Source organism: Polypterus senegalus, chromosome 15 (assembly GCF_016835505.1).
Source record: "Polypterus senegalus isolate Bchr_013 chromosome 15, ASM1683550v1, whole genome shotgun sequence".
Lineage (NCBI taxonomy): Eukaryota > Metazoa > Chordata > Cladistia > Polypteriformes > Polypteridae > Polypterus > Polypterus senegalus.
The window spans coordinates 19,726,944-19,750,948 of record NC_053168.1 but is presented as its reverse complement, the minus strand read 5'-3'; the positions used below and the strand labels follow the sequence as shown (position 1 = coordinate 19,750,948).

At 42.8% G+C, this 24,005-nt stretch overlaps 1 protein-coding gene across 7 annotated transcripts in view; it reads right to left on the bottom strand.

The window, feature by feature from the left end:
- LOC120515588 (FH1/FH2 domain-containing protein 3-like) overlaps window positions 1-24,005 on the bottom strand; it is a 674,713-nt gene that overhangs the window by 38,846 nt on the left and 611,862 nt on the right. For all 7 annotated transcript variants that reach the window (XM_039736692.1, XM_039736693.1, XM_039736696.1 and 4 more), the window contains 3 exons: window positions 17,253-17,411; window positions 14,095-14,277; window positions 10,439-10,558 (listed from right to left, as the gene is read on the bottom strand). In XM_039736692.1, coding sequence (XP_039592626.1) covers window positions 10,439-10,558; window positions 14,095-14,277; window positions 17,253-17,411 — 462 coding nt within the window. The remainder of the gene's footprint in view (window positions 1-10,438; window positions 10,559-14,094; window positions 14,278-17,252; window positions 17,412-24,005) is intronic.

Here is a 24,005-nt window from a genome sequence, read left to right as displayed (position 1 = left end):
ACGTGTCATCCTGGTAGCATTTCTGGGTCATATGGAAAGCAGGGAGGTCCTTCACCGACAGTGCCCTCTATCAGCACCTAGGTGCCAGGATGCCTAGATGACAGGGTTGCACTTCTGGACTCTAACTCCCAAGCACCCCTGCAAGTGTCCCAACTGGGCTGCCCACAAGAGGACCACTGCCACCTATCGTATGGGGGATGGAACTGCTATGGTCCAAGCATTATTTTATTCCGGTTGGGCACAAAGTCTTTTCTTTGTCCAGCCGGCCAACTCGTCTGTCCCTCCGTTCAGGCCTCCAGTCCGGGTAAGAAGCCATCCTACTTCCTGGCTGGAAGGCCTGATCTCCATCTACAATGGTTTTTTTTTTTGGTGATCAGATTTTTATTTTATTTCACAAAGTCAATAAGAAGTCAATAATTGAAAATGTGTAATAATCAACATGTGAAATAGACCCACATGGTGATCCAAATCCACGCCATACCACCATAAACCACTCCTGTGGCTGCTCGACCACACCACCACATACTAACCAGGGAGGGCCTGCACCACTAGACCCTGCACAGAAAAGATTTAACTGTGGGGGCGGCCCACTGAATACCTCATTCAGACATTTACAGTGCAAGTTGGGAAAAGCATGTGAACCCCTAGGGTGATAACTTCAAACAAAAGCTTACTGGAGTCAGGGGCTAGCAAAGCTGGGGTCCAGCCGATGACATGAGGTTGCAGGTGTGGTTTGGGGCTACATGGACCTTAAAATAAATAAATAAATAAATAAAATTGGACTGTGCCATCCACAAAAACGAGATCTCAGAAGATCGACTTCTTATTTCAGATCTTACTATAGTTAATTGTGGACAGTTTTCACCTGATACGATCAAATGGAGTGGGCAAGGCATAAAGGGGACTGGAAATTGATGTGAATAAGCAATGGTACCAAAGTGTGGGAGGGAGAAAAATAAGCCACAATGCTTTCATTTAACAAAAGGGGGTCTTAACTGGCATTAACATTGAAGTCCTGAATACCCAATTAACACAGTGGGCACTCTAAATAGCTTGGAAGTCATCCCCCCTTCTCTTAACCATGTCATAAATCAATCCCAAACTGCTCAGCTGCAATACGGCCTGTCTGGTAAACAAAGCCCACCAATGCCTCTACTTGTTGAGGAGGCTGAAGCTGGCTGGTCTGTGCCCAACAAGTGTGAGGTAGAGAGCACCCTCACCTCCTGTATAATGGGGTGGTAGAGCAGCTGCTTGGCGTCAGACAGGAGAGAGAGAACTGCAACGAGTGGTCAAGTCTGCCCACTCAGACAGGTGTCAAAGTGAAGCCCCCTGCATTATGGAAGATGTCACTCATCCTGCCCATGGACTGTCTGCCCCCCTTCCCATCGGGCAGCTTATGGACTGGCACTACCAGCTTCTTCTTGGATGCTATTAGGCTAATGAACACAACATAACTAAAGCTAACTATGTGACTTACTGTATACTACACTTTGCATTTTGTTTCGTAGTTTCGTGTAATAAACTCTTTGCTGCTGCCTTTTATACTTGCTGCTAATTAGAGGGCATACTGCAGTAATATTTCTTGTAGCTATAGTTATCTTACTTTACTTATGTATAAATGATATCCCATTCTGTCTTATTGTCTTTATCTGTGATACCTTAATCACTGAGCTTTAGGGGGTACTTTTTTATTATGGGGGCGTGGGCACTGTTTAATTATATGTTTCTGCATATGGATGTTGGAATGACAATAAAAGACTCTTGATCCTTATATCAAACAAGAGTTAAGTCATGTCTGGTGACTTTTTAGTGACCCTTAGTTAGCAAACATATTCTCAGCTTTACTGCTTACAAAGATCATTAAATAACAGTAAGAGCTGATCTTTCTTTAAACTTCATGATACTCCTTTAACAAAAACAGGACATAAGTCACACCACCTTCACATAATTCTGATGACCACCTGTGGAAAATATGTGGTTTATGGGTATGATCTACTTAATAAGTACCTATAAAGATACAGATTTGGTTAAAACCTAAAAAAATAACTAGTATGAAACTATTTAGCATTCATGTGTAACAGTGCTACTTTAAATGTACTACATCTCCCAGCAGCCTCAGCAGTATAATGCTATTGGACAGCTTCAGAGGATTTAGGGGCTGCTGGGAAGAGGATTGAGAAGCGGTCCCTTTAAAAAGGAACCTGAAAGACACAGGAGGGGATCGCGATTGTCCATCTATTTGTTCATACGCCTCTCACACTCGATTGGATTACAGCTTGATCACCTTGGATTAGAGTTTCCATCTGGATGTACGTGCTGTCCTGTGCCTGCTTGCCCGTTTGAGTTTGTCTTCATCTGGGTAGCGCATCCAATCACCTCACGCCACATTAGGAACTGGTAGGACACAACTTTACCTTTTTCCAGAGACCTATTGACAAGCTATTTCTTTCACTCATTCATCATCAGCAGAGCCTGCTAAACTGGACTATATTGGACATTGTTGTTCGTGTTTCTTGTTGGAGTTTATTGCTTTCTGTTAGTGTTGCAATTTATTATTGTTTTCAGGGAGCTGGCAAGAGGCTTACGTACATGAATTGGTTATATTGTGCATTATTTTTTTATTGTACTGTTTGATTAATATATTTCACTGTTACTTGTCGATTCATTGTGTCACAAAGGCCTTGTTCACACGGGCGTTAAAATCAAGTGCTTTTTTTGCGTTCGTAGCGTCCGGTTAGCGCGGATCAAGCGCCGAGTGTTTTCTACACGTAGGAGTCAATGAGAGTGTTCACACGGGCTTTGGTGACGTGCGTTTGTCCAGCGCGCGTTTATACGGCATCAAAAAAACGTTGCATGCAGCTTTTTCTTGGCGTTCAAAACCCAACGAACGCAAGGAAACCACTTCTAGTTCGTTTTCTGCGCGTTTATTTTACGCTTCGGAGGACTGGATATATATAAGTTTACATGTTGTATATGAAAAAATATTCATATTTTTATGTTTTCATATACAACATATATATTTTCATATTGCTTATTTTATTTTATTGTCTCGTGTAATTTGTAAACCATGAACCTATTAATTTATGTTCTAATATAATATTTGATAACGATTATGTAGGGGGCAATCCATGGCGGGGGCATTTCAGTGCATAACACCGGTGTAAGCGCACACTCGACTACTGTTTCCTTACCTCAAAGTGACAAGTAGTCTCTCTTCGGGGCTAACACCAAGTCGCATATTGGTTGATCGGCGTGCAATGTGGCATTGCACCAGCTGCAGCAGACAATCAAAAGTGGAAACCGACATCCGACAGTAATTAAAAACTTGCGCGGAAATTTTCGCATTTCTTCATAAAGCACAAAAACTTCCTTTAACCCAGTGTTTCTCAAATAGTGGGCGCCCGTGGCTCCGTCAAGGAGGTCGTTTGACCTCGGGAACATGCTTTTTATTTTTCTTTTAATTTTTTTGAATTTAGAATGCACTTTAAATCTTTTCCGTTACATTTAATAAAGCTATTCTTTGTTGTAAATTGGTCCATATTTCTTTCTTTTTTTATTCTCTTATACGTTAATAAGGATACAGTGTTATGCAGAGGTGTACTTATAACAATTTTATAGACGAATGATACTATTTATAGTCGCGCGGAGGGTGCGAGATGTTTTCTTCTTCCTAGGGGGGCATGACAGAAAATATTGAGAAGCACTGCTTTAACCCGACGTTGTGCAGTCAGAGGATGAACCCAGTAGCGGCGATTTTTCTCTCCCTACATCGCCGTATTACGAGTATTTTTAAAACAAGAAGATTAATATCTAACATAGCAAAATGGTCCATATTGAAAGGAGGCACCTCAAATAAAACGACAAGGGCTTTCATATCCAGTTCCCGACACTGCCTCCACAGGTTAACACACAAACTACAATTTGGGCTGCAGGCTGGCGTTAGACAGAGACAAACGAACGCCGGTGTAGAAGTCAATCGATCGCCACCACAAAATGCAACATAAACGTCTAGGACGTTCAGAGCAAGTTCGTTTATCCAAAAACTTAACGCCCGTGTGAACAAGGCCTAACAGTGTCTCTGTGTGTATAAAAACCAAATACCACTGACTCACTCATCATGGAATCTCCCGAACCCTGAGAACTTGGGACTTGAAATTTGGAATGTAGGTTACCCTTGGCCCATAGGTGATCATAAGAAATGGTTTTAAAAATTTCGTGGTCCAAGTGTGAAATTTCTTATAGTTTTTTAGACCCGTTTGTATGTCAGTCCGCTTTTCATGACAGAACTACTTAACGGATTTAGATCGGGGTTTGTTCTATAATTTGCTTGAACATTCCGTTGATTTTGCGACTTTCTCATCACGCTAAGTATCTCAGTTTGCTTGCGGTAACAATTTATTAGCGCGAATCTGAGAGAAACGCATCGGACTGCGGGCCTCTTCTCATTTACATGTCTGCCTCGGGGCGTAACCTTAACTCCACTTAGTTAGCGAACGAGAGAACTACTTAATGGATTTAGATCATTTTTTTTCTATAATTTGCTTGAACATTCTGGTTGATTTTGCGACTTCTCTCATTGTGCTAAGAATCATAGTTCGCTTGCTGGAGTGATATATTCACGTTAATCCGAGAAAGAGGCTGTGGGCTGAGGGAAGGGGGAAGTGTGACGTCAGGAGTAGGGAGCTGGGTGCGGCCCCCTCGCTGTCCTGTTTCACTAATACACAGGCGAAGCCGCAGGGGATGGCTAGCATATATATATATATATATATATACACATATATGTATACACACATATATATATATATATATATATATATATATATATATATATATATATATATACATACACATACATACATATATATATATATATATATATATATATATATATATATATATATACACAGTAATCCCTCGCTATATCGCGCTTTGACTTTCGCGGATTTTATATGAAAGCATAACTAAATATATAACGCGGATTTTTCGCTGTTTCGCGGGTTCTGTGGACAATGTGTCTTTTTACTTCCTTGTACATGCTTCCTCAGTTGGTTTGCCCAGTTAATTTCATACAAGGGACGCTATTGGCGGATGACTGAGAAGCTAACCAATCAGAGCACGCAGTTAAGTTCTCCTGACTGAGAAGCTAACCAATCAGAGCACGCAGTTAAGTTCCTGCCTGCTGAATGCAGTGTTAACCAGGAAGTCTCGTGTCGCTCATTCAGCATCAACGTGTTTCGCTGTGTAAAGAGTTGTGCTGTCTTGTGTTTATCTTTGTGCATAGTCAAGCCCTTCATTATGGCTCTAAAACGATCTGCTACTGCTTCAGGGGCCGTGCCCAAGTGCAAACGGAAGATGTTAACGATTGCCTAAAAGGTAAACGTTTTGGATTTGTTGAAGGCTACGATTCTTTTTATTTAAAAAGTAGGAAAGGAATATAAGATCTACGGCCGCAGTGTCCTTTTAACCAGGGTGCAAAACGAGTTGTAAGTGGATGTAATAGGACAGTAGTCTGGATGGAATCTGCTTTAGGGATTTGCATTGAAGACTGCCAGAAGAAGAACAACGGCAGTGCTACACAATCGCCTGAAGTGGCTCCTTTAGAAGAGCAGTAACACTCTCCTTTGTTGTGCAGTAAAATTCAACTCATCGTTATCGGACAAGTCGTCGTGTCATTGTTGGTGAGTAACCATAATTAATTTTCTACTTACAGTACTTAGTACATGTATGTGCGTTTAGTGTCACTGTACACACATTTACTGTATACTATTTTTCTTGCATTGTACGTATTTATTGCTGGTGGCCTGTCTATCGTAATGGCTGTAACATATGCGATATCGGAGACACTCGATATCTTTAAAATAATATTTAGGTTTTACTGTATATAAACAGTGTGTTTATATACATAATTTCAATGAATCTTACCTAATATCTAAGAGAATACAAAGGGATTATGCTGTATAACTCTGTGGGGAATATTTATAAACAGTGTGGGAGAGTTTATAAGGGCTTAAAATATATAAAAATAACCACAGAAACATATGGTTTCTACTTCGCGGATTTTCACCTATCGCGGGGGGGTCTGGAACGCAACCCCCGCGATCAGGAGGGATTACTGTATACACACATGCACGCTGGAAGATCTCGTTCCAGATTTATCAGAAGTTAGTGATAGCAACCCCTGGGTGATAGAGGGAGCTATCGCTAACACGGTCATCTCTTTTGTCAACCGCAGCAGCAAGAAGACACCCAGTGACGGCACCCAGCGACTCCACCTCTTCCAGCCAGAGTCATATAAAAAAGCGCATGGCCCAGAGAATGGTATCTCATTTCTGACCCAAACTACCACCATAATGGAGCTCCTGAGGAAGACCCACAATGTCAGGTTTGGCCAGCTGAGCTTCAAGGATTTTCGTGGTGGTACTCTTAAAAGAAGAGTCATGAAGACTGCTTTTTGTTTCTGTTTAACTGTCATTAATGCCATTGCGCATTCTCTGTGTGTAATATTACTTGGTTTAGGATTAAAATAGGTGACACTCCATCATCCCAGCACTTCCTTGATGTCAATGAGTGTCCTTCGACCCATTCACTATAAACATTGTGACCAGTAGGGAGCACCATTGAGCCCCAAACCCAACACACCAACCTAAGTTCAAATAATGGTTTATTTTGACAAACCAAAGTCTGCACAATCACAATTCCTCATTTCTACATCGTTTATTCTTTTCCTTCCTTCCTTCCTTCTCTCTCTCTCTTTCTCCAGATGAGTGTTGTCCACTGCCTCCCTGGATGAAGTCGAGCTGCTTATTTTATGCCAGACCCAGGAGCACTTCTGGTGTTACGATACAACCAGCTGCAGGTACTTCTGGGTCAGGTGGAGCTTCTCTGAAGTGGGGAAGATTTGTCCCTGCAACTCCCCCTGGAGGCACTGATGGAACACTGCAGGGCTGTGCTACTGGACTACAACTCCCAGTCAGTCCTGTGGGCACCCATGCAGGGACTGTAGTCCAGGAGGACTTCCGCCAATTGTGTTGGGGAAGCAAATAGTCCATGTAATTAGTTTCCTCCTGACTTACTAATGAATTGGCCTCCTGGCCGAGTAAGGGACCTTGAACCATGCCTGCCAGAATGCCAGTCTATGCTTGGTGTCCATTACTATATAAACATGTATATATACTGTATATACTTGAATGAAGTACTGTGGCTGGAGAATCCTGATTTGGGGATGGCTTTGCTGCCTCAGGGTCTTGACAGCCTTCCACCATTGAAGGGCAAATGAATTTCCACATTTATCAAGAAATCTTACAGGATAATGTCAGGGAAGCTGACAATGTGACTGTTTTGATGCGTGTGTTCAGTAAACATATGAAGGATAATAATTGTCTTGGTGTGTGTTATTAGCTTAAGCATATTGTTTGACTATGCTGGTGATGTAGACAAAGATCAGATCAGATTTTATGACCAATTAATGCATAAAACCAGATAATTCCAAAGGATTCCCACAGCTTTTCTTGCCAAATCAGTAGATCAGGTGCACTCAGGCAGTTAACAGCGTTGTGCCAATCGCGAGCGTCCCACAAGAATTACTGTAGCTTAGACTTTCCATCTGCTTTTTTAGTTCTAGAGGACCTCCCTGAATTGCTGACTGGCAAAAAGGGAATGTGAGCAGTTAGGGGAATGACATGAACCAGACCAGAAGATAACTACAAAGAGAGTCAACATCTAAGCCTCTGAGACAGTTGCTGCCAGAAAATCGAATCTCTGAGCCATAAACAAAGTTGAAACCAGAATTGCCAGGAGTCGTCAGCTAGAAGATGCCGAGACGATAAAACCGTAAATAAAGCTGAGAAGTGGAATGCAATGAGTCGTGAACTAGAAGGCAAAAATACGAAGACTTCTGAGACTGGTGGCCCTGGGCTGAAGAGATGCCATATCATAATTCATCCATCCAGCCATTTTAAGTATCCTTTACATGGTACAGTGGGCCAGGGCAATAAGGTAGAACCAGGCAGTGTAGTCTATCACAGCCCCAGTATGAACAGCGACATTACAGCATAAGGAAGAAGGACGCCTCATGCCTTGACAAACTGGTGAGGAAGGCAGGCTCTATAGTAGACACGGAGCTGGACAGTTTGACATCTGTGGCAGAGCAACGGGCGCTGAGCAGACTCCTGTCAATCATGGAGAATCCATTGCATCCACTGAACAGGATCATCTCCAGACAGAGGAGCAGCTTCAGTGACAGACTGAGGAGACCCCACAATATGCGACTCTTCAATTCCACCCGGGGGGTAAACGTTAACATTATACAAAAGTTATTGTCTGTTATACCTGCATTTTTATCACTCTTTAATTTAATATTGTTTTTATCAGTATGCTGCTGCTGGAGATTGTGAATTTCCCCTTGGGATTAATAAAGTATCTATCTATCTGGTGGTTAACTGAGGTCAAGGGAAGCTCTCAAGAACGCAAGTGAAGCAGCACTCACTGTTTCAGTCTCATGTCACCAGTAAAATGTCAGAAATGTCAGTGTTCATTTTATTCTACTAAGGTCCTTGTCCATCAATTTAACTTTTGAACACCGTTTTCCGCCATTAGTCGCCACCTGTCACCAAAGCTCTCCAAATCTCCCTCTCCTCACAACTTAACATTGTTGAATGAGAATGATGCATTTTATATAGGCTACCCATTAATTTAACGCCAAAGCTGTCAAACCAATAAAGAGCATGGTGAAGCACTGATGATGTTCTAAGCTTCAAATGTCACGGGTCACGTGACAGCGGTGTTTTGACCCAAGCTCCGACACTGCGACTCGACTTACTACGCTTCAGATTGACTGACCCAAGCTTCGACGCTTCGGTATCATTTTCCCATCTCTAGCTCTTTGTCTACTCAGATTAGACCTCAGTCTGCTTGTGACCACGTTTTCAGAATGCATTTGAGATCTCTGGGTTCACATTTCTTTTTACAAGAATTTTGAGACGGTTGTCTCATAACAATGTAAACTGATTTTTCAAATCCTTCTTAAAGGTTCTCAAGGTTTCTGCTTCAGCTCCATGTCACGATAGTTTGTTCCAGAGTCCCACAACTCTTTGAGTAAAGAAGTGCCTCCAGTCTCCATTCCTAATGTACTTCTCCTTAATTTCCACTGAACTCCTCGAGTACGGGATTCACCCTTAAGATCAAAGGATATTGCTGGGTCTACTTTACCAACACCTTTGAGGAATTTTAAGACCTGGATGAGGTCCCCACGCCTCCTCCTCTCCTTGAAACTAAACAGGTTTAATCCTCTGAGTCTGTCACAGTAGGACGTGTCCGTAAGTCCCATGATGCACTTGGTTGCTCTCCTCTGCACAGTTTCAAGTGCTGCTATGTCTTTTTTGTAGTGTGGTGACCAGAACTGCACACAAAACTCCAGATGACATCTCACTAGTGAATTATATAGCCTGACCATTACATCCCTCGATTTATATTCAACAGGTTTTATGATTTAACCTAACATTTTATTTGCCTTTTTATTATTATCTTTTGTGCACTGCTTAGTTGATGAAAATGTTGTGTCAACATAAACCCCTAAATCCTTTTCAGAGGCTGCTTCCTGTAGGCCGGTGTCTGCCATCTTGTATTTATTATTGGTGTTCCTTTTGCCCACATGTAGCACATTAAATTGTATTTCCAGGTGTTTGCCCAGTTCGTAAGCCTGTCCAGGTCTATTTGAATTCTTTTTGCTGCCTCCTTGGTGTCTGCCATCCCTCCAATTTTAGTGTCCTCTGCCAATTTGACAAGTTTGCTAACTACACCAGAATCAGTGTCATTAATATAAGTCAGAAAAAGTAATGGTCCAGGGACAGACCCCTGAGGGACTCTACGTGGAGCGTTCTCCTCTCATAATGGTTGGTGTGGTTTCCCCACAAAATACACCTTTTTATTGGTGTGCAAGTTAAATAGGTGAAAGTGTCAAAATAATCCTTTTGTCAAAAATGGAGTTGGTAGGAAAATTCATTTGAGGAGACAGTGCCCTCCTGTGCCTACCCTGGATCTATGAGGTATCCACACTAACCACTGCACCACATACATTGGAAGAAGAATTCTAACAAGAATGGATTGTACTACAGTGGCAGGCTTTATAAAATCGGAGTCAGCACAGGATACAACGGAGCCAAACATGGATGGGCCACGGCAGGGCGTACTCAGACAGAGTGGGCTGTAATAAAACCCATGTGGACACGGAGAGAACGGCCAAACTTCACACAGACATTTGAACCAAGGACTTTGTAGCGGTTACTCTGCCATGTTTTAAAGGAGTGTTCGTCTGTGGGCTTTTCTCACACTTTAACTCTAATGATACCATTAAAAGTACAATTGAAGCAAAACCTTTCAGGAGGCCCGGGTGACATATTGTACGAGTTAAATGAATTAACAGTTGCTCAAATTGACTTACATTTGTTCCATTCAGAAAATTTCCAATTGTTAACAAGGTCGATAGGATATGTCTCAGCGTCTTGTTTTTTTCTAGCTGGTCCATCCCTTCTTTCAAGTCTTGGAGGGGCTCTGCTACCTCCTGCCAATCACAGACACATTCAGTTTTCTTTACATTTATAGTCCTAAACATTATTACATAAAATTATCATAACTGCATAATACAATACAATGGGGGACCTGTCCTGGAAGAACTGGGCAGAAAGCATACAACATCCCAGAAACACTAAATATTCCCAATTCATCGTACCAACACCCTTAAAGGGACACTCCACCAAAAAATGACATTTTCTTTTATGTTACATACCCATTGTAGTTTGTAGTGAAAATGCAGAACAGATTGAGACGTTTCTGATGCAGTATAAGTCTACAGTGACAAGCAATGGACAACAGCAAGGAATATCAAAACTTTCATGAAAACAAAATCCCAAGTTACTCCTGTTGCATAATCCACATGTGGAGTCATCCAGTTGTATGCTCACAACATCCCAAACACATGGGTTCTTACTAAAATATTGTTAAACTAGTGGAACACACGGCCCTCAGGTGCTAAAATTAAAGGGAAGTGAACACGTGTGCACCGTGTCCTGGGGATTATCGAGCCTCTCCCATCGATGAAAAAGACAAGGAGCTCTCGATACGTCTCGTGTGTTTGAAAACAGCTTCCTCTTTCGGTTCCTGTCAACGTCGTTATGCCTGTTATTAGTTCAGGTGGTTCACATTGACCATTCTGGCAAATCATTCTGTTATTTTCTGAATGAAAAAATTACCGGCCTGAAGTTTTGGAGCACATGTGGGAAAGAGGGGTCCTTTCATCGGATTAGCACTATTTCAGCTGTGGAATGGCCAAATGGGAGAGGAAGCTTGATGGATGAGGTCTCAGGGACTCTAAACAAATCCAAATCATATTATGGGATATCATCTACTGTTAAATTCTACTCTGTACTTCTAAAAACTTTTTTATACTGTATTGAGGATTACTTGTATTCTGTTCTGTGTATTGTATTGTATTGTATTGACCCCCTTCTCTTTGACACCCACTGCACATCCAGCCTACCTGGAAAGGGGTCTCTCTTTGAACTGCCTTTCCCGAGGTTTCTTCCATTCTTATCCCTAATAGGGTTTTTTTGGGAGTTTTTCCTTGTCTTCTTTGAGAGTCAAGGCTGGGGGGCTGTCAAGAGGCAGAGACTGTTAAAGCCCATTGCGGCACTTCTTGTGTGATTTTGGGCTATACAAAAATAAATTGCATTGTATTGTACTGTATTTGGAATCAACGCTCTTCAAGCAAACATCGACATGAGCCTGGAAAAGCAGTGTTTGCCTGGGCGGAAGTTGTGAGTATTTGATGATTGCCTATCGATGATCGTAACACATTTCTCTACTGTTGTCGTTGTATTCTGTATCGTGGAATACGTCTGCCACGTCAATAAGCCATGGTATGAGCCACTTGATCAATCCAGGCTTATCTCTCGCTTGAGTGTGTTTTCGTCATATTGTTTCTCATTTTTTGTCTCTGAACAGCCTCCTGTGATTGCCTTGATGCTCAGGAGATTTCGCCGCTGGAGTTCTTTATCACACTGGCAGCACTCTATTTTTGTGATCATAACAGTCATGTTGGTGTGAGGACAGGAGCACAGGTCAGTCTACGCAGGCATTTGTCTGTGATTGTCACGTGTGTATTCTGTATACCGTACTTGACAGATGGCCCTGCTGCTCTTTTTCTTCTTCTGATGGGTGGGCTCAGCAGATGTCGCTCTTCTTTTCCTTTCTGTCATGTCAAACTCTCAAGCAGTTTGCCATAAAACAAATACAAACTCTGATAACTGCGGAGGTTGATACAGTCCAATTTCTTTTCTTTGCCAGTACATGTCGTGTCATAAACTTTTAAGATCAAAATCAAGGTTCTAGTCCAAGTGATTTGTGAATAATCGTGTCACAGTCACAATCCCTAGCATTTTATATATATATATATATATATATATATATATATATATATATAGATAGATAGATATAGATAAACCACTTCTAGAAAACTGAACACACTCAGATGCAAACGAGCATTTCAACTGTGGACTCGCCTCCCGTTGGTACATTAATGTACAGTATACTGTATATTCACAACTGGAGCATTCTGGGATTATTTAACAGCAGGCTGTGAAATTACACAGGTGAATTGACCTTCTTCTTGTTGAAGCATATGGCACATGCTGTAGATGTTATAACAGATGCACTGGTGCCCGGACTGGGTTGAAGTGTAATACCTTAATTAAAAGATGGAGATGTATCCCAGTCAGGATGGTTCCCAATTTCAATCCCAGTCAGGGAAATGGAGTAATAGATAGACTGAAGGAAGTTGAATATCAGGGTCAATTCAATTCCCAGCACAAGAGGTGCTCTGGTTTGCTCCCAGTTTAGAAACCTGCAGTGTTTCCTGGGTCTTGTAGTTCAGAAGGGCAGCTCTGATGGGGTCACTGCTGGGGAAAAATGCTCAGTGTTTTCCCAAACATCCATATAGCCTGGAAGTGCTTCCACAGTGTACTGCCACTCCCAGGTCCACCATAAAGGGAGGTGTCAGGGAGTTGGAGTCCGGAGGTTGAGGACAAGGCTTGCCTGGGGGAGAGCGGAGGAACATTGTGTTGTATTAAGGGCTTTCAGCTACTGATGAGTTGAAGGAAGAACCTGTGACAGGTATTTACTGTAATAAAAATAACACTTCATTAATACCCTCGACTGTATTTGTGTAATTATGTCTGGAGTCTGGGGGCACCAGGGCGCCCCCATTTGGTGACATGCTTATTCTCGAGGCATATATCTCTTCCTAATATTATAATTACTAACTTTAATCTTTTTAATCTTTAGTGGCACTCATCTCTCAGTATACACTTTTTATTGATGTCACATGATATGTAATGTTAGCCAATGAATAAGCTGCTCCTGGGCTGAATGACTGGGTTGGGGGCGGGTCTACAATTCAATGCTGTTTCTCAGCTCAGCTTGTTTGGTTTCAGTTCACAGGAGCGTCTTACTGAAGTTTATTTTATTAAACACGCGTATGTTGTGAGCATACGACTGGAAGGCTTCACGTGTAGATTACGAAGGTGAGTTTTTCATTGATGTTTTGATACGGTTTGCTGTTGTCCAGCACTGGTCACCATAGACTTTTGCAGTGAAATATAATTTCATTATTTTTCTTGGCCATCACTACAAACTACTTGGGGTAAGTAACATATACAAAATATCCCTTTTGGGTGGAAAATTCCTTTAATGTGTCTGCAGAGCAGAGACGGATAATTCAGCCAGTGCCGCCAGGCAGGGGGACTTAACTGAAACAATGAGAGACGTCTCAAGCTCAGAGGACGGCAAATTGGTAGAGAAGGTTTCTGAGCCATACTTCTTAGCAATTCCAGTTTATCATTATACTTTTGCATTTTTCACTTTCCCACACTTGAATTCAGGATAATTTTACAAGGTAATACATTTCATAATTAGAAAACAAAGATGGCGTATTTGTTAGCCTCAGGAGCTGCAGGAATTCCACTTCCTCCCTAGTAAAAGCTTTGGCTTTCAATCAGAAAATTTCGAAGACCTTGCGGCTCTTGCTGACTCAGCAGTACTTACCTTCTCCATTAATTCATAGTCCATTTTAAAGGCCCAGAGCTGGAGCCTGGCAGACAGTTCACTGATAGAAGAAAGGGTGAGCAAAAATTGTTCGGCGCTGCCGAGAGGAATGTCAGGGTTGGCCAGCTGAGCTTCCTGGATCTTTTGCTTTTCTTCCTCTGTTGGGATCATTGTCAAAATTTTCTGTAAACAGTTTAAAAACAGTTTAATTTACAAACAGCCTTTTATAAGGTGGTCTGTTTCATAGGACTGAGTAAATACGCAGAGTGGTGACAGGGTCATCACACAGTCTCACCCCAGGTCATAACTTGGACAATACACTCACCCACGCATGAGTTTTTGTAACCCCCCTCAATCCAAATGCAGACTCATGGGAAGTGGCAGTCTGTCCCCACACTACTGGCTGTGCCAAGTCAGACAGCGGCCTGGTATAAGGCACCAAGCTGAAGGCTTAATGATGGACAGCTCCAGTGCTGACTTCTGAGTGTCGCTGCACCAAAGACGACTCATGTCTGTGCCTCTTGGTTTGTTCTCTAAGGCCCTCTTACTGTCACGTCATGTTCTAACCCTGCGGTGCTCACTGAGGTGCTGTTGACTCCCACCGCCACAAGGACGCAGATTTATTTATGGTTTTGGTGGGAGCTCCAGAAATACACCCAGCCTTGGCACCACTCACACACAGAAACACAGAAACAAATGGATTAAACGGTAATCAACATGAATATATTATACAAAAATAGCAGGAGAAATCTAACTGAACAACAAACAAAAACAATCCGTCCCCCAGCTCCCTGCTGGCGATCACATCTCTCTGTTATATAAAAAAAATCCTGGGACGAGACGTGACTTTTTAAGAGAGACACTTTCACATTCCATGAGACAAGACTTTGTGCCAAGAGATTCAACCACGTCTGGGGGCCGGAAATAAAAGACAAAGAGTAGATGACAAAGTAGAATGTCGTAAAGAATTCAAAAACGTTGGTGCAATACACGTGCAGAGCAGGTTAGAGATAATGGAAGAACGAAAATTCGAAAGTCTCAAAGAAATGATAGTAAAGATCGCATTAGCGCAAACAAATGGAAAATTATTACTCGGTGAAATAACGGAACAGTGAAAAGAGATCGAATACATTGTTGGGAGACTTGTAGATCGTCTAATTCGTGTTGCCATCAGGGAAAAGTAGTGTTTCTTCCCAATGAAGAGGCGTACCCACAAGAATTAAAAGATTTGTGGTTTGGTGAAAGTGAAATCCACATACGCGAGCGGCAGAGACGTGAAGTGGCTGGCGTGTAGCGCAGGCCGGGGGGTTGGCAAGCAAAGCCCCCTAGTATATAATAAAACCTGTAAAACAACAACAAGCATGATAAACACAAAGTCCAACACGCTGTCCATATGAAACGGCCACCGAGGCTGTGAAATGATAAAGAAAAGATAATCCCGAGAGCAGGTCGTTATAAGAAACGTGAAAAACGGTCCTAGCGGTATTTCTGATGCGCTGAGGGGTGATGAGATTGGGAGCGCTCCCTTCGCTGAAGCATGATACCCAATCCAACTCAGTACTCAACACAACAGGCAGGCACAAGACTCTCCATACATCCATACAGGTGATATTTCAGGACAAAATGACTCCTGCTGCTGTTGCTCACCTGCTTCAAGGTTTGATGTGTTGTGTGATCAGAGATGCTCTTCTGCATACCTCAGTTGTAAAGAGTGCCGATTTGAGTTCCTGTTGCCTTTCTATCAGCTCACACCAGTCTGGCCATTCACCTCTGACTTCTAGCATCAACTAGACATTTTTGGCCAGAGAACTGCTGGCCCATGGACCATTCTCTGTAAACCTAAAGATGTTTGTGCGTGAAAATCCCATTAGATCAGCAGTTTCCGAACTACTCAGACCAGCCCATCTGGCACCAACAACCATGTTACTTCAGAGTCACTTCAATCAAATTTCTTCCCCATTTTGATGCTCGGTTTGAACTTCAGCAGGTCATCTTGACAATGTCTAGAGGCCGAAATGCACTGAATTGCTGCCATGTGATTGGCTGATGAGATACTTGGGTAAACAATCATTTGAACAGCAGTGTACCTAATAAAGTGGCCGGTGTGTGTAACTTAAAACATGAGCTCTCTTAATGTGTACTCCACACTAATACCCAGTTAGCCTTCTCAATCGCTTCTGTCCGCAGTCTGGAGGATGATTGTGATGATCTCATAATCTCATGAATTCATAAGGGGCACTTCCACATCTTAGACCTCCCATTGTGTATTCAAATCCAACATTTTTACTTCCTCGGTGTAACATTTTACATTTACAGTACTGACATTAAGTGGAATCTTCCATAGATCTGCCCACGCTGGTCTCCTGTCCCAGCAGTTTACTGATTTTAGATCACCTGCCTGTCCGCCACATCGTTCTGATTTGTGCAGACGCCGGTTTTAAAACAGCTTAAATAAAGTCCAAGCCCTTCAGTCAGACAGCAGATGATCGCTTATCAGTTTCTTTGTCATATCATAATATCCTTAAGATCACTTAATTCAATTCAGTGGTGCAGGTACACCAACCGGAAAGGGAGAAACCCTAGACTGGGCACCACATCCATGGCTCAGGGTCAGTTTAAAGTGGCCAGTTATCCCAACCTACACACTGTTGGGATGTGGATGAAGAGCTGGAGAAGCCCCCGGCACAGACACAGACAGAATGTGCACACAGGGAGCACTGCTCTGATGCCAAGTTAACAGCTAATCCGTCAAGACTGTCAAGATGGCAATGGACAGGGCTGATTATTTTTATTTTATTTCCATAAGAAGGAAAGTATGAGTTGTAGATAAGTGGAAGCTGACAGAACAATCTGTCAATCTCAAACGTAACGGCTTTCATAGCGGGCATACCAAGACCCTCGTCAGCACATTTGTTGATATTACAACTCAAGGAGAATCAGCAGACAAGGATGTTATGTAGCCAATATCACGTCTGGCTCCATTTAACCACATTCAAGGGTAAGTAATGTGGCACCCATTTCAAGCTATCAGAGCAGATGGGATGCTGAAAGCACAAAGCCCCTAATTTGAATTACAGACCCTAACATGAAACAGCACAGCACCACTTGACATGTGCGGATCGGCTGAAGCGGCTCAAAATAAAAAGAGGACGCCGTACCTCTATCCCTTCTTTGTTTAAGGCATATTCGTCAAAGTTGAGAATGGCAGTCTTGATCGTTCTCGGCGGAGGTAACACCGTCAATCCGATGTTAATGGCGTTGCTTCGCTTGGAGTCCAGAACGATGATTTCCTGTCTTTTACCATCAGCAGCAGTTTTCTGTAATGGGAGGAAGACAAAGAAGAAAGAATAATGAGCATAATGGTGATGTGCTTGAGATAACCTTCACACCCGAGGATGAACCCGGCAAGGCTCTCAGCTTCAAGTCACATAAAACAAGAAGGCCAGGGCCGAGGGTGGCACCGGGTGCACAAGGCAGGCCATCTCTGTCTCGGCACAATTTACACATCGGCGGCCAAGTAACGTGAAAGGGAAAATGTCTTGAGCCCGTAACTGATGGGATTTCTCAGTCCACACCGAGAATGTTTGAAGTGTACTGCCCGGTACAGTTTGAAAAGTCCCCCCCCCAGCGTGCCAACAAACGTCTACCTCTGAGGAACAGAAGCGATGACTCGGTTATCTCTCAAGCCCGGCCGCTAGGGAAATTACAAACGCATGCCAGTCTTATGTTTAACACGTTGTGGAGGGCTGTGGTCTTCCTTCTGAGAATTGTTTGTGTGTTCGTGTTCACCAGAATTACAGAATACGGATCTGTCACCGGCCAGACGTCCACTTGTAATCCTCACCAGCAATCCATCAAATTTCTGAATTTCGATGTGAAGTATCACTGATAGGCTGAACTTCCACAGTAACGGCACAGACACACTGGAAGGTGTTTGTGAAAATGAGGATGGTGGCAAAATTGGATGCCATCATGGAAAATCCCCTCCAGGAGGCGCTCTCTTTTAGCCACAGGCACCTCTGGGGGGTCTTTTCTGCTCCATTGCTATCCTTCTGACATCCCAGTTTACGTATCCACCTATCTCTGCATCTTGTGTTCATCTGGTTGCTATGTCTCTGTCATTCCAACAGACGGCACATGCAGTGGTAAAATGCATTGCATTTGTCAGCGGACTCCTAAAGACCCCTTCACTGTCTGCACACTCTGTTGTGCTGTGGGTTTTCTTTAAATGGATGCATTTGCCTTTTTTGCCCATCAGTCAATGCTCAACAGCCCAAAGTGACAACAAGAGTTCAGAAAGGTTTGTAAATTGATTAAAAAATCAAAAACTGAAATGTTTGTGATATGCATGATATTAAAAATGAAATCCAGAAAACGCAACTCTAGAAATCACCATTCTGTCTGATCGACAAGGGGAGACTGGTCATCTTGATGCCCCCACAATCTCCTGGATCACAGACTACCTGACCACCACATAACAGTTTGTCAGGCTGAGGGGCTGTGAGTCAGGAATGGTGGCATATAAAAGTGGAGCCCCTCACTGAACTCTCCTGTCCCCCTTCCTGTTTACCCCTCCACACAGCAGACTTCCAGCACTTGCCACCTACAGAGATCCTCAGATGACTCGTCCATCATAGGCGGCATTAACGATGGAGACGAGTCAGAGTTACAGGAGGCTTGTGGAGGTCTTCGTCTTGTGGTGAAGGGACAACAACCTGCAACTCAACATCAGTGAGACCAAAGAGCTGCTGGTGGACTTCCAACGTGCCACGAAGCCTCTGAGACAAGTCACCGTTAAGGGGTGCAGAGCTACATGTACCTGGGGGGTCAAATAAACAAACCAGGCAGTACAAGAAGGGCAAGAGAAGACTGGATATGCTAAGGAGACTCAGGTCCTTTGATGTGTGCAGCAAGCTGCTGGGAGTGTTCTACCAGTCCATAACAGGATGCCATCACAGAAAATCCTCTCCAGGAGGCGCTCTCTTTTAGCCACAGGCACCTCTGGGGGTCTTTTCTGCTCCACTGCTATTCTCCTGACATCCCAGATTACTCATCCACCTGTCTGTGTATCTTTGTGTTCATCTGGTTGCTCTGTCCCTGTCATTCCAACAGGTGGCACGTGACAAACGTCCATCCATCATCTAAAAAGCTACATATGAACTACAGGGTCACTGGGGTCTACTGGTGTCAATCCCAGCCAACACAGGGCACAAGGCAGGAAACAAACCCCGGGCAGGGCGCCAGCCCACCACAGGGCACACACAAACACACACCAAGCACACACTAGGGACAATTAAAATCGCCAATGCACCTAACCTGCATGTCTTTGGACTGTGGGAGGAAACCCATGCAGACATGGGGAGAACATGCAAACTCCACGCTGGGAGGACCCGGGAAGCCAACCCAGGTCTCCTTACTGCGAGGCAGCAGCGCTACCCACTGCGCCACCGTGCCGCCCTCATAACAAAACGTGTAGTAGTAATAAGATGCATTACTACAAATGTTTGTGATGCGCCTTCTGTGGGAATGACAAATGCAATGCCAGTATTATATGCCATCTGGTATGAGATTGGTCAAAGCAGATGACAAATGTGTTGTAGTAAAATGCATTGCATTTGTCATCCAACATATGGGTCATGGTAAACATTAACACTGCTTTGACAAATCTCATACCGGATGGCATATAACACTGGCATTGCATTTGTCATTCCCACAGAAGGCGCATCACAAACATTTGTAGTAATGCATTTTATTACTACAAATGTTTTTGATGCACCATCTGTTGGAATGACAAATCCAATGCATTTTATTACTACATACATTACAATAGATGGTGCACTGCAAACTTTAACCCTGTGGTCTACGTTGATTACTTACCTATTTTAGATGGTTTGCACTGCTAGTATTCTTTCATTTGCTATTTCTGCACAAACACACTTTTACAGTTTATTATCCATCTGCTGATTGATGGTATTATTTCCCTGTTACTCTGTATGTTTGTTTTTTATGTTTCTGCTTCTGTATACATCTAAATTTTTTCCTATTGATTAATAAAGTGTATCTAATCTAAACTGTGTATTAAGATACGTACGGTAAATGACATGATGGGGGTCTGCTCTAGTATTGAGCCTGCATGATCATCTGCATTTTAAACGTCTTTCTGAATTTTTGCACATTTCTTTGATTTCATGTATTGCTTGCTTAGGTTGTTGATGATGTTGCATTGGTTTCTGGGTATAATCGTCTGTTCTTGTCCACCGTGTCTATGGTCGGCTCTGGACCAGTATGACCCCAAACTCAAAAACTGACAATCATTAACATAACATGATACTCTCAAACTCATCTCATCCAGTTCATGGAAACTGGAGAAGATGTGCCAGAGAAGGATCAGCAATGGAGAATGATGAGCTAAAGCAGAAATGCTCCATTGTTTGGGAACATCTCGATTTGAGGACTGATGTTATTCTTACTGAGCAAAACTCTGCGACTGAAGTAAACCAGATGTAGATTTGTGCACACATGGGAAGACGTGTGACGTCTCCAGAAGTGCACCTTCCTGGTGGAGATCTGTGCTCAAAAACTCGCAACTGCATTTCCTGTTTATGATGTTCCAGAAGTATCTGTTTAACAAAATGTAACATGTGGACTGTCATGAAGTAAAAAGTACTCAGTTCTAAACACTTCTAATAATGTCCACTAGAGGGGGATATCACCGTCAAACCCTGGATAAGGAATAAGTGGAAGTCGTGACTCGTTCTAAATTAAAACTGCATTCTTCACAAATGGCCTTCCAATCATGATCAAGATCTGTAGAGCACAAAGGCAAAATGGAGTTGCCTGAAACAATGGCAATCCCAGTCAAACAAAGTGGTCAAAAAATAGCCAGAAGGTCAAAATTCCAAAATATACAACGGGCACTAGCAGGGCAAAAGACAAATAACTCACCGACTGACAGAACACATTGACAATGAACCGCCGGGAACTGTGAAAGACCCTCTGGACTGATTGGCAGGTGACCTCGCCCCTTGAGGGACCACCACACAAAATACAGGGAACATAACAAAGGCACACAGACAAATCTAAAAATAATGATAGCCGCACGTAAAGAATCAAAAATGAACATAAAACTTTAAACCCTGGGTGAGACGTGCCAAGGATTGCGCAACACATTGTTTTCTCCTCACAGACATTTTTAATTCATTTGCCGGTTGTTCATCATTGGTTGCTATCGGCTTGTATTATATCATAAACTTTATCATCTCAGTTCTCCATTAAATTATACAGTCATCACTATAAAAAATATGACACAGCAGTGACTTTACACCTTTGACACCTGGCTGACCTTGTGTGACAACTGCATGGCACCGCGAATAAACACAAAGGACAAAATTGTGGCAGCCTTATCACGACATGGCACTGCCATAAAGCAGGTTTACTTGACAGAAAATAAATGAAGTCACTGTGTTCCTTAACCTCCCAAACTCCTAAACGATGTCCAGGCTACTTGTAAAGGCCAAAGGAACACAACTGGGATCTCGAGAGCCGGTGTGTCAGTTTGACTTTTTCTGGCTCTCAGTTTGGTTTCGTTTTTCAGGCTTTTCGTTTTTGGAATATAAACTTTAGGCCTAGAAGTCCATTCATTCTCTTCTTGCTATTGCTTATTTTTGTTTTGCACTTGTAACTTTGGATTTTGAGTAGCATTCAAGTGATTTTGTTGGGTAACGTTTTGTTTTTGCCATTTTGACTTTTTCTTTTGGGAAAAGTCCTAACAGCCAATTTTCAGAGATGTTTCGTTTTCTCGGTATCTTTTGTGAAATTGATAATCGAGAATCCATTGGATCATGACAGAGGGATGTGGACAGCATAGAGGACCGGGCAGATGTGTGGCAGATGTCAGTAAATGTAAAGCATTACATGTAGGAAGTAAAAATGTGGGGTTTGAACACACAATGAGAGGTCTGAAAATAGAAAGGACACCATGCACTATCAACGTCCAGACAGTGTTCATTAAGAAGGCTAACAGAATGTCAGGTCATATAGCGCCTTGATGTGTGGAGTACAAGTCACAGGAGGTTATGCTGAAGCTTTATAACTCACTGGTGAGGCCTCATCTGGAGTCCTGTGTGCAGTTTGGGCTCCCAAAAGGACACAGCAGCACTAAAATAAGTCCAGAGTGGAGCGACTCGGCTGATTCCAGAGGGTGAGTGATGAGGAAAGATTAAAAGAGCTAAGCCTTTACAAAAGATTAGGAAGTGGCATGACTGGAGTGTTTAAAATTAGGAAGCCAATTAGTCCTGTGGATCGAGATGGTTACTTGTAACATGTGTTCATCAACAACACGGGACACAGAAAGTTGTTAAGGGTAAATTTCACACAAACATTAGGAAGTGTTTCTAGACACGGAGAACCACAGACACCTGGAATAAGGCCTGTTCATCTCGATCGTTCTCGGCGGAGGTAACACAGTCAATCCAATGCTACTGGCGTGACTTTGTTTGGAGTCCAGAACGATGATTTCCTGCAGCGTGGTAGACAGTAGGACTTGAAGGACTTTCAAAACTAGACTTGATGTCATTTTGGGAGAATTCATTGGTGAAGACTGGCGAGCCTTGCTGGGCTGAGTGGCCTGCTCTCGTCCAGACTGTTGTATTGTGAAGGCTGCTATTTAAAGCTCATAGGAATTGTGGCTCCTGATTTCAAAGAGCTCACTGGGAGACGCGGTGTGAGAAAACACTGAGCACTGGCCAAATGAGGTCTCCTTATCAGATCGGCCTGGCGAGACAGCTGAACAGGAGGGAATTTTACCAAAAAAAGGCACCAAGCCGTAAACTGCTGATCTTTAATGACAGATGGTCTGTTATTAATAGACTTACTTTACTTTAATAAATAAATAAATAAAGCTCTGTTACATTTGGAGATATAATTCTTTGTTAGAACCAAACGGGCTCCTTAGGAATCAGAAATAGCTCGGCTGTGTTGCATGCGACCATCTGAAGCCGATTTTTTTCTTTCTTTTTTTAATTGAAAACGTCTTTCTAGTCAGCAGCAGGAAGCGCCCATTTATTGCTCAGAAGAAATCATAGCTGGGGATTAAGAAGCGGTGAGAAATTGATCGCAGCTGTTCAACCTGGGCTCTCCAGGAATGCTCCTGCTATTTATTTGACTTTCTTGTTAGTTCGAAGTCTTTTCTGTCAGACGCTAAGTAACAGGTGTAATTTAGCAAATGAGGAAAGGGAAGAAAAAAAAGTAATAATACGAAAATGGCAAACCCGTCTTTGACAGTCAATAATTAAACATGCCTTGAGTTCTGAACACAAACAGGCTTTCCTCTTCGACATGTGGATTTTATTTTCTCCTTTTTAATTATTGATTGCATACGCAGCGCAGCTTTTTAGCAGCCAGAACTCTTTCCGGGATTTCAGGAATAGCTTGTGGTCCGCCGTAAACCAAAGACTGGCATCTTCATCGGCAGGGCAGAAGCTCCGGTTGACTATCCTCCTTCATTGTGTGCACTTGAGACGTGACAACACTGGACAGGATCTGTTCAGTTCAGTGCGGCATGCCACCTGAGTGGTCATTGTGCACAAAATACCATCGAGACCCTCAGTGCCCACTCTATGAGGGTCACCTGCATGTGAATGCAAATAGCTGCCGCTTTATCTATGCTGGTGGTGAAGTGCAAAAGGAAAACGAAAGAATGCAAAAAGTGGAAGGAATCGAAGTTCTTTAAATGCTTTAAATCTTAAAATATCACAAGATAAGAAGGTGAAGGGCCAGGCAGGCGTATTTCTCGGGATGTTTCGTAGGACGGCTAGTGGAGCGCACAGTTACACATTTGACGTTTGATTTAGTGTTATGAGACTTCATTATGAGACTTGCTGTGTTAAATCCTTACCTCTTTGATTCGTTTG